Source organism: Gouania willdenowi, chromosome 18, assembly GCF_900634775.1.
Source record: "Gouania willdenowi chromosome 18, fGouWil2.1, whole genome shotgun sequence".
In the NCBI taxonomy this organism is placed as follows: Eukaryota; Metazoa; Chordata; class Actinopteri; order Blenniiformes; family Gobiesocidae; genus Gouania; species Gouania willdenowi.
The window spans coordinates 4856333-4872881 of record NC_041061.1 but is presented as its reverse complement, the minus strand read 5'-3'; the positions used below and the strand labels follow the sequence as shown (position 1 = coordinate 4872881).

Sequence of the window (16549 nt, the reverse complement as noted above, 5' to 3'; positions counted from 1 at the left end):
GAGCGTTACTGAAAATGCACGATTTTATTGGATTTAACAGAATACAATTATGTTCAACACGTAGAATATAAACCTTTAATGTCAGATTTCCCCTTTTTCTCTTCAAAATGGTTTGATCCGATCCGTAATCTCTTCGATTCTTCCAAAACGTCAAATAAATCTGTTAAAAACGGCATTATTTACATTATACAGACGAGTTTTATGACATTGCATCACATTTAATTAGATATTGTGGCTCTAAATGTTTTTTTATATTATTAAAAGGAACTGGTTAGTTTTTTTCCACCCAGAATTCAAAATGAAAAATAAAATGAATAAAATTACATCTTTAATCAGTATTATGTCTTAACCTACCGGAGGTTACTGCTGATTGGTGGATTTAACATCATGTTTCCACCCCTACTTTAACATTAGCCACCGATTGGACAATATTCATTCTTATTTTAGTACGAAATATTATTTGTATGGTACTTATTTCAGGAATAAAGGCCCATATTATGAAAATTCGTGTCAGCATTTAGAATAGTGACCAATAAAGAATAAAGGTTTTGGTCTTTTTCTGTGAATTTTTGTTGTCATTCTTCTGTCATTTTGTGTATTATTTTAGATGGTTTTTTTAAAGTCATTTTTAGTTTCCGTTGCCATTTGGTGATTTATTATATTTATATAGTGTTTTGTGTATTTTTCCATTTTGTGTATTTCTGCAGCCATTTAATTTTTAATCTAGTTTGTGTGTTTTTGTTGCCCCTCAGTTTGTTTCTAGTCATTTTGTGTATCTTTCAGTAGTTTTGTGTATTAGTGAGATCGTTTATTGTGGTTTTGTCGTCATTTTGCGTAATTTTTGTTTTAATCATTTTGTGTTGTCGTTACCAGTTATGTTTTTCTGTAGTTTTATGTATTACTGGGGTCGTTTAGTGTTTTTGTTGTCATTTTTGGGTAAATCTGGAGTCACTTAGTATATTTTAGTCGTTATTTTGTATCTCTTTTTTGCCAGTGTGTTATTCTCTTGTTTCTGAAGTATTCCAATAGCAAATTCTTTCCTGAATCACATTTTTCGGGGTAAATACAATAAACAAATAATAATAAACACATATATAATTCTACTGTCAGTTCATTTGAGCATGAAACCAATGTCATATTAACAGAAAGGGAATAAAATAATCAGTCACAACTGTGATCTTTCTCTCAAAAACAGATTTATTCAGTTTTTTATTTTTTTGCGGCTCATTTTTCAATAATATTGTAATTAAAAAAAGATAAAAGTCGGGATCTTTGTGTCTTTATGTACAAGCAACGAAAAAAAGTGTATGAAACAACAGCGAACGTAAAAGCATCCCTGCAATGATATAACACTGTAAGAACCAACAAAGCATCAGTGACACACACACACGCGCATACACACACACACTGAACTGATGGTTCAGGGTGTGAAACATGAACAGCAGCCAATGTTCAAACTTTAGCAGAAAGTGTGACTTTAACAAACAATCGCCATCAAAAAAAAAGTTCAACGCTCTCGTCCAATCAGAGGTTTGTGATTTGTTGACATTAAAAAAAAAAAAAAACAAAAAAAAAAAAAAAAAGGTGGTTTTTCCTTTAAAATAAAATAACTTCCCCACAAAATCCCTTAATGTGACTCTTTGTTTTTACTTTTATTCTGAAGGGCATTTTAGAAGTCAAGTAAACGTCACATCCTGCTGAAATAAGCAAGTAAATATCACTGGTATTTTATTTTTGGTAGATTTATTTGGAATTCCCGACTTCAAATTCACAGCTTTGACTTCATTCTGATGAAAAACCTTAATTTGTTATTTCTGAAAATACTGTGTTAAATTTGAGGAAGACTTAAAATAACTTGCAGTTTATATTTGAAAAACAAAAAACATTTAATGCTTTTTTATTTTTATGTAACAATTTGAGCTACTTTTGACTTAAGCAAAAACATAATTTTTTTGAGAGTCACACTCTTTTGACCTGTTTTAAATAAAAATGTTTAACTTTTTATATTTATGATTTGGGTAGATTGTGTCAAACTGAGAAAACAAATTTGGAAATTTGGTGTTCAATATTTCCAAAAATTTGAATTATATTTTTAAATGTAACATTTTCAGCACCTTTTTAATTGATTAATCTTTTGTGTTGTTTTTTTTTAAATTCTAATATTTCATTGGCTCACAATAGGATGAATTTGGAGCATTTTCAAACTGTTGAAACAATATATTAATACTCATTTGTCTTTGTAACGAAAAACATGAGTTTGTGAATAACTTCATACATAGACATTTTTTTTACAGAATATTTCTTCACCCAATCAAATTGTCTCAATAACTACAAATCAAATATTTTATGTAACACGTTAAGTAAACTGTTTCCTTCGCTGGGCGAGAAACAAAGAAAAAAATCTGAATTTATTGTTTTCAGAAACAAAAACAAAAGAATGTCAATAAATATTGCAGATTTTTTCCTTTTTCTTTATGATAATTTGTTAGGTTGTCGCAGACGAAGTCAAAGCTCAGATTGTTTTCCCCATGATTGTTGAACTTTTGTAAAAAAAAAAAAAAAAAAAAAAAAGTGTAAACACAAAGATTTTGCGTCAATTTCAGTAGAAAAATAAATGTTTGTGTGAGAAAAACAGAACGTGTAAATAAATGTAAACAGTGCTGACATGCATCGTTAGATTTAAACCAAAAACGGCCGTGACTTTTTCAGCGTCGAAACAATCGTAAACGTGCAAACAAAAGAGAGTAAAACAAAAAAAACATTCAGGCGTTTTCCGTCTGCATTACATTCGCTCAGCCCTGAGACTCGTCACACACACTGTCGATCTGGTCCCGCTTCTCTCTCACTCACACACACACACACACACACACACACACACACACACACACACACACACACACACACACACACACACACACACACACACACACACACACACACACACACACACACACACACACACACACACACACACACACACACACACACACACACACACACACACACACACACACACACACACACACACACACACACACACAGCGTTTCTGCAGCAGGTGGAATGGAAATGCTGGTCACTGTGTAGATGGAGGGAAATGTATGGTTGGCTGTGGCTCCATCAGGAGTAGATGGTGATGACTTCACTTCCTCCGCCTCGAACCAGCAGAACTCGCTCCAAACCTTCAGTAAGAACCTCCAGGAACTCCATGTCTGAGCCACGAGTCAACGAACAACACGTCAATGAACAGAAGAAGGGTACTACACACACCCACACAGCGACAAGACGCACCATTGTTTATCACCTGACAACGTCTAATTATTACCTGACCTACAGCTCTGCCCCTTTACCATTTGACCCAGCTTAGCCAGCACTCACTGCTACGTGCTAAGCTAATAAAACATTAAAAAATATGTTGGCATCCTTTAACTATTTATCTCTAATAGATCTATTCTTTTATAAGTCTATAACAAAGGTCAGAAGCAGATCTATTCTGTATATGTCTGTGAACAAGAACAGATCTATTCTGTATACATCTATAACAAAAACAAAAGCAGATCTATGGTGTATATGTCTGTAATGAAGAACATGAGCAGATCTATCCTTTATACGTCTATAACAAAGGACAGGAAGAGATTTATTGTATATACTTGTAGCAAACCAGACGAATACACAATAGATCTGCTCCTGTATACGTTTGTAGATCTATAGTGTATATGTCTATGCTGAGGGGCTCTAAGGATACAGTTCTCGTCCCCCTCAGGGTTCTTGGGCGGTCCAGGCATGTTGAGAAGCACGAGTCGAGCTTCGTGTGATTTGTTGACGATGACCTCGTTGAGTTTGACGGCCGTGTGCATGCGCCGTACGTTGGAATGATCCCTGAATATAAACAAACACAAAGCAGAGGGTAAGGGCGGGGCGTCAAGGCTGTGGGCGGGGCTTAGTGCTGCTCACGGCCTCATGCTCAGCATGTCTCTGAATCCCTCTGGCGTGGAGCATCCTGAGTGCGCAGCTCTGTACTGGGCCGTCTTCTCTTTGGTCCACGTCATCTGGACGCGGCGGTGATGCTCCGCGTTGCTAACGTTGCTAGCATTGCTAACGCCGGCGCTAGCTACACGCTCCCTCTCACTGCCGTCAGTGTCGTCGTCATCGTCTGAGCCGATGCTGGTCAGACGTAGCATGGAGTTACGATCCTTCACCAGCTGAGCCTGTTCAGAGACACACAGGTCACATGACAGACCCAGGAACTTTTATTTTGAAGGGACTGCATCTACACAGCTCAGCATCAAAGGTCTGAGTGGTGATAGTTTGGTAAAGGCTCTTATTCTGAAGGAGTCTGACTACGCTCTACGCTACGGCTCGTCACTACAGCGTCAACTTACGTCATCAAAACTCCAGCGAACCCTCTGAGGGACCAGCAACACAGAGAGAGACAACGCCTTTAATGTGAAGGGCAACAGGAAGTGGCTGGTAACTAACAAAACAGAGGCACCCCTTCTTTCTGAAGAAGAAATCGTTCTATGACCTTGTTTTTTTTATTTCTTTGGAATTGTAAAAATTCTTTAAATCAATTAATTTCTTTTAAAAAAAAAAAGTCACGTCAAGTTTTGTCTTTTTAATCAAAAAATATTCTTTTTCTTTTTTTAAGAATCTTTAAAAAAAAAAGTTAAATCTTTCCAGTGCCTCGTTTTTATGAATTTATTGAATTGTTTAATTAATTTATTTCTTTAAGAATTTTTTTTAAATTTATGACAAGTTTCGTGTTTTTTTAATGAATGTTTTACTTTTCTTTTCTTTTTTTAAGAGGACATTTTTTCATCTTATTGGTTCCACATTATAAAATAGGAATATTTTAAAAGATGTGAAAACGTAATCAACGAGAATTTATTCTAAGAATTCACAAGGATATTTAAAAAAAATTGGCTTTATTTAATAGGATTTTTATATTTTTATTAATATATCTTTATTAATATATTTTTTTTAAAGAAGAAATATAGTAAAATAATTACTTCTATGTTAAATCCTATTTTTTAGTTCTATTTAAACCTATAAAGTATATTTTCGGGACAAATATTTAATTTAAAACAGTCAATAATAACTGAAAAATAAAGTGTTTTGTTTTTAGTACTTTGAGATTCAAGAATTATTATTAGTATTCATGTTTCTAATGTCAACAATAATTGTTTATCAGGTACGTTATATGTAGCTATATAACATTAATTATTGAAGTGTTTTGATGAACTCTTGTTGCTGGTTTTCTTTCATTTTTCATGTTTGCGTTAAATTAAGCTGAACATGATGTGATGGATGTTTCTCCTCCCGTTACTCTACATCTCAGAGCGTGTCACGTGACTAACCTCTCGTTCACGGTCGGACTTTGAAAGCCTCATCTGTCTGAGCATCTGAGACCTCTGCTCCATCATCAGCGTGCGCTCGTATGTGTAGGCGCTGATGTCACTGTTGTGCTGCAGAGGAACAGGAAGTAGGTCAGAGAGAGATAAAAAAAAAAAAAAAAAAAGGACACCATCAGAGGTGTGGGAACGTCCGTTACCATCTCCACCACCTCCACGTCAGCCTCTATACGCAGGTGATAGAGGAACGTGGCCAGATCCTTCTTCATCTGGATGGAATTATCCTCCATCTGAGCCACGGTGAAGATACGCATCATACACTTACGCCACACCTGGAACGGAGAATGAAAGAAAAGAAGAAGAAGTTTGAGCTTTGGTTTCTTTTCTTGTTAGTGTGGTACAGCCCTAATATGATGTGTGTTTACATTATAAACACTGAGGGACAGCATTAAAGCAGCACTTTAATGACATGATGCATCATCAGTTATAATGATCACCAGATAAACCAATGCACCAACACAATGTGCATTCTTTTTTTGAGGGCACTTGAGCACAAGGCGTCATTAAGGCTGATTTACTGTTTCAGACTTTACCTATTCTCAATCTTTTGTGGCATTTCCCACTTTCAACAAACTTTCAAGCCCCACCTGCACCCATTGCCCCCACCCCCCCAAATAATCCTGACAAATAACACACTTTCAAATGTATCAAACAAACACGGAACAAGTAACATCATATTTCAGAGTTAATCAAAAACTAAATTAAACACATTACCTGCATAAAAATGTCAAAAATGCAGAAAATAACAGAATATTGTTTTGCAATCTGTGACAAAAAAAAGGCTAAATTATTGAAAGTTTGTTCATTGTTCCGCTCCATGTGAACAACATGTCGACGTAAGTCATTATATTTACATAAGACAATATTTAGTTCCATGTTACATTTAGTCTAATAATTTAATGCTCTTTTAATTTCTGCTACATTTGTAGGTTCTCATTGTGTGTGTGTTTTGTTTAGTGTAAATTATCTTTATTCCTAATGAAAAAGCCATTTAAAGTCCTCAGACATTATAGAACAAGTTCATTTTAATAGAAAAATAGAGAAGCCAACGATTGTTTTGTCATGTGACATGTATAGTCAATGGGTAAGAGAATTAAAATAAAGCCAACATTTCTGAGGGTTGTGGAATCATCTTGGGCTTTTTCTGTAGCGTGACATCATAGGGGACATACATGTCTTATCAAAACAATCATTGGGTAATGTATGTTCTATTAAAATGAACTTGTTTAATCATATGCCACAAGGACTTGAAGAAGATTGGCACGAAACTGAAAAAATTATCATTTCATATCCACAAAGCCGCTGCATTTGGATATTTCTTTTCTTTTTGCACTAAAAAGAAACTTTATTGGTGGTTTAAGATAATTTCTTAGTTTGTCTAGTACATTATTTTTGTCAAAAAGCTCCAGACAGGTTTCCAGTCAAACCTGTTGCACTAGTTTAGTTTGTTTTTAAAATGTGAAAAATGAGAGATTAAAGGAACTGATATAATTTAGTATTTTGGGCAGCAATGCTCTCAACTCTTGGTTCCCAAAGTGGGGTACGGGTACCCGCAGAGGTACACAAATTGTCATAGGGGGTACTAGCACTAATGCTAGGCTAATGCTAATATTAGGCTATTGCTAGGTTAATGCTATGTTGATGTTAATGCTAGCAAAGGCTAATATTAGGCTAATGCTATGTTGATACTAATGCTATGTTAATGCTACGCTAATGTTAATGCTAGCAAATGATAATGCTAATGTTAATTAATGCTTGCTAATTCAGTCATGTTGTGTTTTACGGCCTAAGGCGGTTTTATTTAGTGCGTTTAGTCTGATGACTTTTATTTTGAAACCTGAGGCCGTTTCATCTGAAACCTCACTCTGAGACCTGAGGACGTCCTAAAGTGTACGCCGTAGGGTTTATTCTGCATTATATTGCCATTTCCACTTGATTTTGTTTAAAATAAGTAAATAAATAATTCTATTTCCTCGTCAGTGCTTCCTGCAGCTAGTTTCTTCGGTCTACTCTAAGCTGCCGTACCTGAGTTTGACAACCATTCGTGTTAGTTCCTCTCTGACCTTGTGCTGCCTCAGCAGGAACGGCAGCAACATCAGCATCCCTCCATCGTGGACGATCCACCACACGTCAATGAATCCCTCCGTGCACGGTTCACTGTTGCTGGGGAACAGGGAGATGTTCTTGGGCACCAGAAGGGCCAGGTGGGCGGCCGTGGTCACACGCACCGTGTCTGCCGGGACGAGAGGGGTGTGGGTGTGGGGGGGGTGTGGTCATTAGCTTTTTAACTGCTCAGAAAAGCACCAGCAGATCATCCTCCTCCTCCTCACTCACTGATGAAGGTCTTCCAGGCCTGAGGGTCCTCGCTCTGCCTCCAGGCGTGAGGCCAGCCCATCACCACAGTGTTGGGGGTCATGCCCCCCAGACCACTGGACTGGATCATGTGGCTGATGCCCTCACGAGGCTTCTGAGCCACGATGCACTGACAGAAGCCCTTCACTCGCTCTTTGTCCATCAGGTGTTTTAGAGTCTGACGAACAGAGAGACACAGATGTTTATCAATGAATCGATCGATCAATCAGTCACCGGAACCAGGACGGAACACCTGGACCTAGTGCTGTGCAATATGGAGAATATTTTAAAGGCTACGTTTTTTTTCTATAATAAGTCTCTTATTTTCTATAACTGGTCAATTTCATGACTTTGGTACAGAACTGTCGTCACGTGTTCTGATTTGTAAAATTGTATGTGGATACGCCACCAGGGGGCGCAGAAACCAACGATAATAGCTACTGCTATCATTTTAAACCGTACCTGTAGTGAACTGCTTCACCAAAGATCATATATGATAGTAGAGGTTTTGTTCAATTATATTCTTTATATTCTGTTATGATATTTTAACAAAACAGGGTTTCATCGTACATTAGATGTTTTTATGTCACACTACTATATAGTTATTTCACACAGCATTAGTTGGAACAATCAGAGCCTGACCTGCTCTGCAGCCAAAGCCTCTCCGTAGCTCTGCAGGAAGTTCCCCGACACCACGGTTCCCACGATGGTCAGACCTTTCCCCGCCTTCAGCTGACTGGCAAAGGTCAGCAGACGAGGAGACTTCACGTGGGCGTCTTCGTCCAGTTTCAGTAAAACCAGCAGCTGAGGTCTGAGAAACCAGGACGCGTTAGTGGTGGGTCACTACGTCACATCTACATTTATTAAAAGCTCGTCTATAGGGTCAAATAAAAATTTTACCCATGCAAAACCCTTATAAACCTAAAAAAAGAATATATCATGAACACGCTTCTGCATTTCAAAATAAAAAAGAATGTAAAATAATCCCATGTTGTTTGTGTATGTATCATGTTCTGTCCCCTTACATTTACAGAATAGTTTTATTGTTTATGTACAATGTGCCGTATTTTCCAGGCTATTGAACGCACCGCTGTACTGGCCGCAATTAGCCTTTTTCCAAAAAATAATCTACACAACGGCCGCACTCTATTGGCTGATGAGGGTGCCCTTCAAACCACTTGACCAATCAAAACAGGCAGGTAGGAGGGCTGCTAGACTCCTGTCTGCGTTACTGTTAAAAAAAAAAAAAGTAGCTATATGTCAAATAATTCAGATTTTTTAGATGCGTGTGTTGTTGTGAGGTGCTTCATTAAATTCGAGTCGCTCACAACTAATGTCGACAAAGTCTTCTCTCCTGGATATAATGAACACTTCACATGTACGTTCTTGCCTTTGACCACAATTAATTTAAAGTAGTGTTTGTATCGCCACCTTAAAAACTGCTCCACGCTCACCATCTCTGCTGCTTCATCAAATCTGTAGTGGTTGTGTGTGTGGCGCGTGTGCTGGCACATGTGTAAAAACACGGGCTCTGATTGGCTACCATGAAACATGACGCCGCCTTAGCCAATCATAATCGCTCGCCTTGTTTTTAATCCACCTCCTCAACAGCTGTGTATGAAGCCAGGGGTGTTTTCAGATAACAGTTTATTCAATCAATGCACGTAACGCACCGCATTTAACGTTCAGTAACGATAACGGCGTAAAAGGTAATTAGTTAGATTACCCCGTTACTAAAAAAACGCCGTTATTCCAAACACTGCTCATGTGTGACTGACTGAAAAATCCAGAGCCCACCGCTGCAAAATACGGTAAGTGGCAAGGTTGGTCTGCATTTCAAAATAAAGGAAGACAGGTCAGCATTAGTACAAATATAATTACTACACTAATATTTATTATATGTTTGCTTTGGGGCTGCACCTGGAGCCAGTTCTAAATGAGTGGAGTTTGCATGTTCTCCTCAAATGTGGTTTAGTTTTTTCCTGAATGTTCTCAACAGTTGAAAGGATGGATTCAATCACCTCCAGTTCTTGGTGTGTGGCGGTCCCTCCTCCAGCCTCAGGAGGGCGAAGCGTGCAGCGCTGAGCGACAGACCGCGGATACCATCGCCCCACTCCTTCTCTGCTCTGTGAACACACACGATAACACACATTTCATCAATGGGAAGTGAACTACAAACCATAAACACCGGCTTTGTAGTTCAGTCATTACAGTAGGTTAGGTCTCCATATTAACGTACCCGTGGTACTCGATGTACTTGTAGATCATACCAGCGATCACCATGGCAACGATGGCGTAGTACCAAGAGGAAATAAACATGAGGGCCAAGCAGATCACCATCCCCAGAAATGACAAGGACCTGGAGAGAGACGCACGTCACTGTGTGCGCATTCTTTGAGTGTGCGTTCGTACCAGTGGTAGTAGGAGAAACGTGGCCTCCAGTTGGGCGTCCTAAGGAGCGTCTGCAGAGCACAGGCCAGGTTCACAAACAGGTAACACATCAGGAAGAACCTACAGGGACACACATAGAATGACTCATCACTTTTTATCCTATAAACATGACTTTTAATCTTATAAATACACAATTTTCAGGTCATAAATATGACTTTTTAAAGTAATTATTATGACTTTTATAACTAGTTGCTGTTTTTATCTCATGAATTTGACTTTTCTTCTCATAATTAAGACTTTTAGTTTGTAATTATGAGTTATCTATTTTGTAACTATAAAATGTTTCTCATAATTTTGATACCATTTGTAATTCTGAGTTTTTATTCTGTAATTATTATCGACCCGATCTGATATCGGCCCGATACCAGCGAAAAACAAAACAAAACAGATTATAGGGATATAAGATATCCGTCATTGTGTCCTCAGGCAAGACACTTCACCCACATTGCCTGGTATGAATGTAGTGTGTGAGTGAGTGTTGGTGGTGGTCAGAGGGACCTTCTGTCAGTCTGCCCCAGGGTAGCTGTGGCTACAATTGTAGCTTATCACCACTGTGTGGGGAGTGAAAGAATAATGCACATCAATGTAAAGCGCTTTTGAGTGAAAAAACATTATAAAAAATCAAATCCAATATTAATTATTATTATATATACTGTCTATCTATATATTTGTAGTCATGGAGTCATTATAGGCAAGTTGGAGCTTAAGCTAGCCTTTTTAAACCTTGTCCACAAGGGGGCAGTATTAAGAGGAGGATGTCATCTGATGAACATAACACATTCCTCAATAGAAAATAAGCAATGTTTGATTGGTGCTGATATTGTATCGATTGATACACAAAGTTCTATTGGGACGTCTCTACTTAACGTGGTGTTATATCCGTTTTTCCACATGTTGGAGACTCTACTTAAAGTTCTCAATAAAAATACTGCTACAACACACTCACATGGTCAGGATGGGAGCCACTAGGTCCAGAGAAGCGATGAGGATCCCCAGCTCTGCTATAAGGGCCGTCAGCAGCAGGGCCCAGGTGGGCTCACCGTTAGCCTTCCCGTGGCCAAACACCTGACACGCACACACACATACGTAGTGAGGACAGTCCTCAACAGTCAAAGAGCTTCAGTAGGGGCATCACTAACCCGTAGGAAGGGGATGATGTTGTCCTTGGCGATGGCCTGCAGCAGGCGGGGGGCGCCAGTGAGTGACTGGAGGCCGGCGCCACACGTTGAAAAGAAGGAACCGATGACGATGACCCAGGGGGACGGCCAGGCCAGGGTTCCCACCACCAGGTTCCCTTTGACCGAGTCCCCAAACCTGCAGGAGACGAAGAGACGACAACATGTCAGCGGAAACGTCAGAGAGGAAGAAATGACGGGGGAGGAAGTACCGACTTATCTCTGAGGACCACGCCATCGATGCAGGCGCCAAATAACACCACGCTGCTCAGATCTGATTGGATCACACTCAGGAAACAATCACATGAATATCTACTTAAGTCTCTTTGTCTGGAATAAAGAACGTTCAATAGGTTAGGAACATTTGGGGCCGTGAGACACTGGGAGGGGGTCGCTAGATGTCCTCAAGAAACTAAGAATATTTTTTTGAACAATTTGAGCCCATTTTTGCTTATTCTTTCCCTTTTTCTGCAACTACACCAAACTTCCCATATTAAAACCTATTTTCATCACTTTTTTTGGCCATATTTTTGCTCCTCCTAATACTTTTTTGCAACATTACTCACTGAGAATGTTCATGTACATACTATTTAATTTAAATGTTCACCTGCACTACTCATTACTGCACTATTATCTTAATATTATTATTATTATTATTATCATTATCTTATCTTGTTATTGTTATCTTGTTATATTATTCTATTTAATTTTGCATATATTAGTCTAACTACTGTTTATATTTATGTTTATATTTTTTTTCTAGTTAATTGTCATTATTTAATGTTTAGCACAATTCACCAAGTCAAATTCCTCGTGTGTATAACTTACATAACTTGGCCAAAAAAGTTGATTCGATGTTCTATGTTCTATTTCTGACACTTCATCAAATTTCGATACTTTTTCTGCACATTTCCACTTTCAAGACATTTTCGGCACTTATAAACCCTTTACACTACTTTTTCCACCTAATGTCACATACGTTGACCCATTATTGTCAATTTTAACCTCTTTTCACCATATTTAATGCTTATTTTTGACTATTTAACCACATTCATGATTTGTTGCGAAATGGGATTTTAAAACCCACCGAAATTGTTTAAAAGCTGCACATTAGAGTTGCCAAAAACGAACAGAAAAAAAATGGTAAAAAGGCTTTAAAGTGTCGATATTGGAACAATTAGTTTAAAAGTGGTAAGTAATAAGCATGACAAATCGTGAATGCTGTTAAATTGGCAAACATGTATGAAATATGGTGAAAAGAGGTTAAAAGCGACAATAATGGTGCCGAAGTGTCAGAAATGGGAGTAATACAGCAAAAATGCACTAAAAAGAGCAAAAATATGGGAAGAAAAAGTGATGAAAACAGGTTAAAATATGGAAAATTTGGTGTAGTTGCAGAAAAATGGCAAAAATAAGCAAAAATTATCTTGAATTGTTCAAAAAAATTCTTAGTTTCTTGAAGGCATCTGGCGACCCCCTCCCGCATGGGGTCCTGACCCCAGTGGTTGAGAACCCCTGCTCTAACGTAAACCAGTTCAAACATTAAAAGATACAGACGATGGAGGTGGTGACGATGGCGAGGATGGTTCCGATGGGGATGGAGCGCTGAGCATCCTTGAGATCTCCAGAGCGGTTTGATCCGGCCATGATTCCTGAGGAGGAAAAAAAAGTCTCAGTGACGAGTAAAAATCCACGTTAGCGATCAAACATCAGTTCGTCTCGTGTCCTACCTGTGACTGAGGGGAAGAAGATGCCCACCAGCAGAGTGAAGGAGGTGGTGATGTCAGCAAAGACGTACGGCTGCTGGGTGGAGGGCAGGGGGGGGACAGGGGAGGAGCTGATGGAGGGTTTCTCCACCACGTCTCCTTTGCTGAGGTAGCAGCTCCACAGGTTTTCTGTTGGTCACACAAACAGAGAGAGACCTAGTTGGGATGTCACGATTACACGTTTTCACCAAAAATTGCAGTAATAAAACATTACAATTATTACTAAAGTGTAGCTTTTCCTAAATACCGTCAATTTTACAGAAAATATGTCGGAACCATCAGAGCAACCCCCTCAAAATAAAAATAAAGCTACATTTAATTAAGATATATTTTATTCACTCATTAATATTATATATTACGTACATACTGGAGTTAATAAATAGCATTTATTAATTGTTTAGACAGCAGATATGATTTTTGTTTTTAATTCCAAATGGGATTAGTAACATTGTTCTTGCCCTTTTCAGTTATTTTACTGTGTTGATATTCAAGACCAATAAGGAGTGCCCATGTAATTTTCCCCATTCAGGGTAGTGTGAAATTAAATATTGCAAAAATAATCATAATATGTTAAGGTTTGATTTATTGTGACAACTATTTTCAGGAAATGTCCTGTGATCAAAGGAACATTCTTGATTTATTTTATAAATTCATCCCTACAATGCTTTGTTTTTAATCACTGATTCTTATTTTGTCATCTTTTATGAAATGACTTCTGTGTGCATTAGTCTCTAAACCTTTTCATCGTTTTACCTTTTCTCTTTCACTTCAGCAAAATTATGTGAAGTACTTTGGACTACAATTTAATTTGTAAAAAAAAAGGTGCCATAAAGATAAAGTTAGATTGATTTATTTATGCTGCTAAATTTTCCCTGAGCGCTGCCAGCAGGGAACAACAGGCTGTGAGGCTCTTTTCTGAACGTTTCTGCTTTTTGTGATCCATGTGTTCTAGTGCATCAAAAACAAGCGTTGTTCCCAGTCTGAGATGATCCCAAGACGTCGTGGTCGTTACCAGAGATGACTCCGCTGGCCAGGCCGGGGATGCCTTGGATCTCTGTGAAGTTGTTGGAGGCAAAGTAGTCGTCGCAGGTGGCGTTGAGATCCTGGCTCTGACAGAACAGCTTCCACAGCTCACTGGTTCTTTCCACCACCACCGGGCTAGGGCTCGGAACCATAGTTGGGATCACTGTGCTGTTTTCTGAAAGGAATGGCAGGAAAACTATGAGGATTCAAACTCCGATTCACTCCTCCATTGGGTTAGAAAAAAAAATACTGGGACTTAATCACACAAACGTTACTCTCTCGCACTAGATATGAAACTTACAAATTGTTTTTAAAGCAAAGATGTAAAAAGTTGTGATTCTAAATATTACGCACACAACTGTTAAGAATGGAAAATGCCTTCGCTACTTTGAGGAATTACTTTCAAAATAAAAGTCTTAATTCTTTTCGTAAACACATTGAAGATGAATTTGGGCTTTAAAGTGAGCCACTCACCAAATACGATGGTGATGTTGGTATCCAAGGATCCCTCTGCGTCTTCAATCTGCTGCAGGACAGTTTTGCGACACTGGCTGTCAGAAACATCGTGGCCATTGATGGTTCTGTTTCCCAGCATGCACACGCTGTGGGCGGAGCCAATAGACCAGTCATTCATTGACGCTTCACTCTGATTGTTGTGTCTGGGTTTTTAATTCTCCTATAATTCTCTGTTGATCGATAGCGTTTGTCACACACTTATTGAAGCATTTACAAACATTAACGCTCTTTGTAATTAGTAAAACGTGCTCTATAAATGAAAATTATTATTTTTTTATTAGATAACTCACCCACATTTCTATGAGAGATAAGCAACTGGTGGTGCTCATTTCGTGCGACCCCCCAACACACACAAAATGACCCAAAAAGAATTGCAAAATGAACACAGAAGACTGCAAGTGCAAAACACTTAAAACAAAGACAAAAACACACAAAGTGACCTACAAAACATAGGGTTCCAACACACAAAATGATGACAAAGATAAAAAAAAGACAAGTAACACAGAAAGAGAAAAAAATAAAATGAATCAAAAATCAATACGCAAACACAAAATCACTCAAAAAACATAGAAAAAGAGTAAAGCAAACACCCACACAAGAAGACAAAATGACAAAAAACAGACAAAATAACAAATACCTTGAAATTGTAAAATGAACACAGACACAAGACTCAAAAACACACAAAACAAAGACAAAAACCCACAAAAACAATAACAACAAAGTCACCAGCAGGTGGTGCTGTAGAACCAGCCAAACATCCACTTTATGCTCCAAAACTTCTTCTGCATTCTGTATCCACAATAGAACTGGTTCTTCCTTTTAACATTGTCCATCAGCTTACCAAATTACATTTAAATCCATTCAGAACTTTTTCAGACATCCTGCTAACAAACATTCACATTAACAGACAACACTAAATAGAGGATGGAGAACGTACGGGAAATGTGATTCCTTGAAGGCTGAGACCAGCGCTCCGATGTAGATGGAGATGATGGAGATGATGACGCAGGCGAGGAAGATGGAGGCCAACTTGTTGACGTACTTGACACCCACGAACACCAGCAGGGACATGAGCAGCAGGCAGATGGTGCCGTAAACTCGCATGTTGTTCAACATGGCCGCTCCTTCGCCCACAAAGATGGCCGCCTTCGGAGCGATGTACATCTAATAGACAGGAGGGGGCGGGCTTATAAAGAAAGCTCCAGCAGTGAAACAGAAGAGATGATTCAGCAGAAGCTCACCAGGAGGATCTCGATGGCTCCCAGGATGTACATGGCACCAGCGAAGGTGGTGCCCAGGTAGAAGCACAGACCCACCGCGCCCCCAAACTCTGGCCCCAGAGAGCGACTGATCATGAAGTACGAGCCCCCGGCTGGAGGAGGGGAGGGGGCAGGTTGTACATAAGGATGTAACGAAAGGAGGAAGAAGAAGAAGTAGAAGTAAAGGGATAAAGGAGGGGAGAGGATGGAGGGTTAGTATCATTACGATGTTTGGAGGGAAGGGGAGAGAAGAGAAAAGAAAAGAGGTGAGAATGAGCTGAGAAGCTTTAGGAAGTACGTGACATGTTTGTTTCACGTCAGGACTCAAACCTCATGTTTCATACCAGCTCGACTTCAACTTCATTAAATCATAACAATCTAAGTTCAGTTTAGAACCACTAAGGTGTATGAGTGGATCGTTTCTACCCTTACTAATAGTACTACAACTGTTATTATGATTATTGTTATTTTCCTTCTACTTCCACTAGTGGCCTCATGTCCTAAACTGGTGTGGATCGGACTGGGGGACTGTTACTACCACGACTAATACCGAATTATTGTTAATACTACTACTGTTATCCGTTATTGCCATTACTAG

The 16549-nt window shown here is 38.7% G+C and overlaps 1 protein-coding gene across 2 annotated transcripts in view; it reads right to left on the bottom strand.

Moving 5' to 3' along the window:
• Positions 1-1176: 1176 nt before the first annotated feature.
• slc12a6 (solute carrier family 12 member 6) overlaps positions 1177-16549 on the bottom strand; it is a 36418-nt gene continuing 21045 nt past the window's right edge. Inside the window, exons 7-26 of one of the 2 annotated variants that reach the window (XM_028474709.1) lie at positions 15934-16064; positions 15630-15856; positions 14651-14778; positions 14166-14351; positions 13118-13282; positions 12941-13039; positions 11604-11661; positions 11352-11526; positions 11159-11277; positions 10174-10272; positions 10001-10120; positions 9783-9887; positions 8404-8572; positions 7744-7939; positions 7473-7642; positions 5550-5681; positions 5356-5463; positions 3953-4206; positions 3744-3877; positions 1177-3210 (exon numbers count right to left, since the gene is read on the bottom strand). In XM_028474709.1, the coding sequence (XP_028330510.1) occupies positions 3119-3210; positions 3744-3877; positions 3953-4206; positions 5356-5463; positions 5550-5681; positions 7473-7642; positions 7744-7939; positions 8404-8572; positions 9783-9887; positions 10001-10120; positions 10174-10272; positions 11159-11277; positions 11352-11526; positions 11604-11661; positions 12941-13039; positions 13118-13282; positions 14166-14351; positions 14651-14778; positions 15630-15856; positions 15934-16064 (2867 nt within the window). In that variant the 3' untranslated portion in view covers positions 1177-3118. The remainder of the gene's footprint in view (positions 3211-3743; positions 3878-3952; positions 4207-5355; positions 5464-5549; positions 5682-7472; positions 7643-7743; positions 7940-8403; positions 8573-9782; positions 9888-10000; positions 10121-10173; positions 10273-11158; positions 11278-11351; positions 11527-11603; positions 11662-12940; positions 13040-13117; positions 13283-14165; positions 14352-14650; positions 14779-15629; positions 15857-15933; positions 16065-16549) is intronic. The other variant, XM_028474711.1, reaches the window with a different exon arrangement.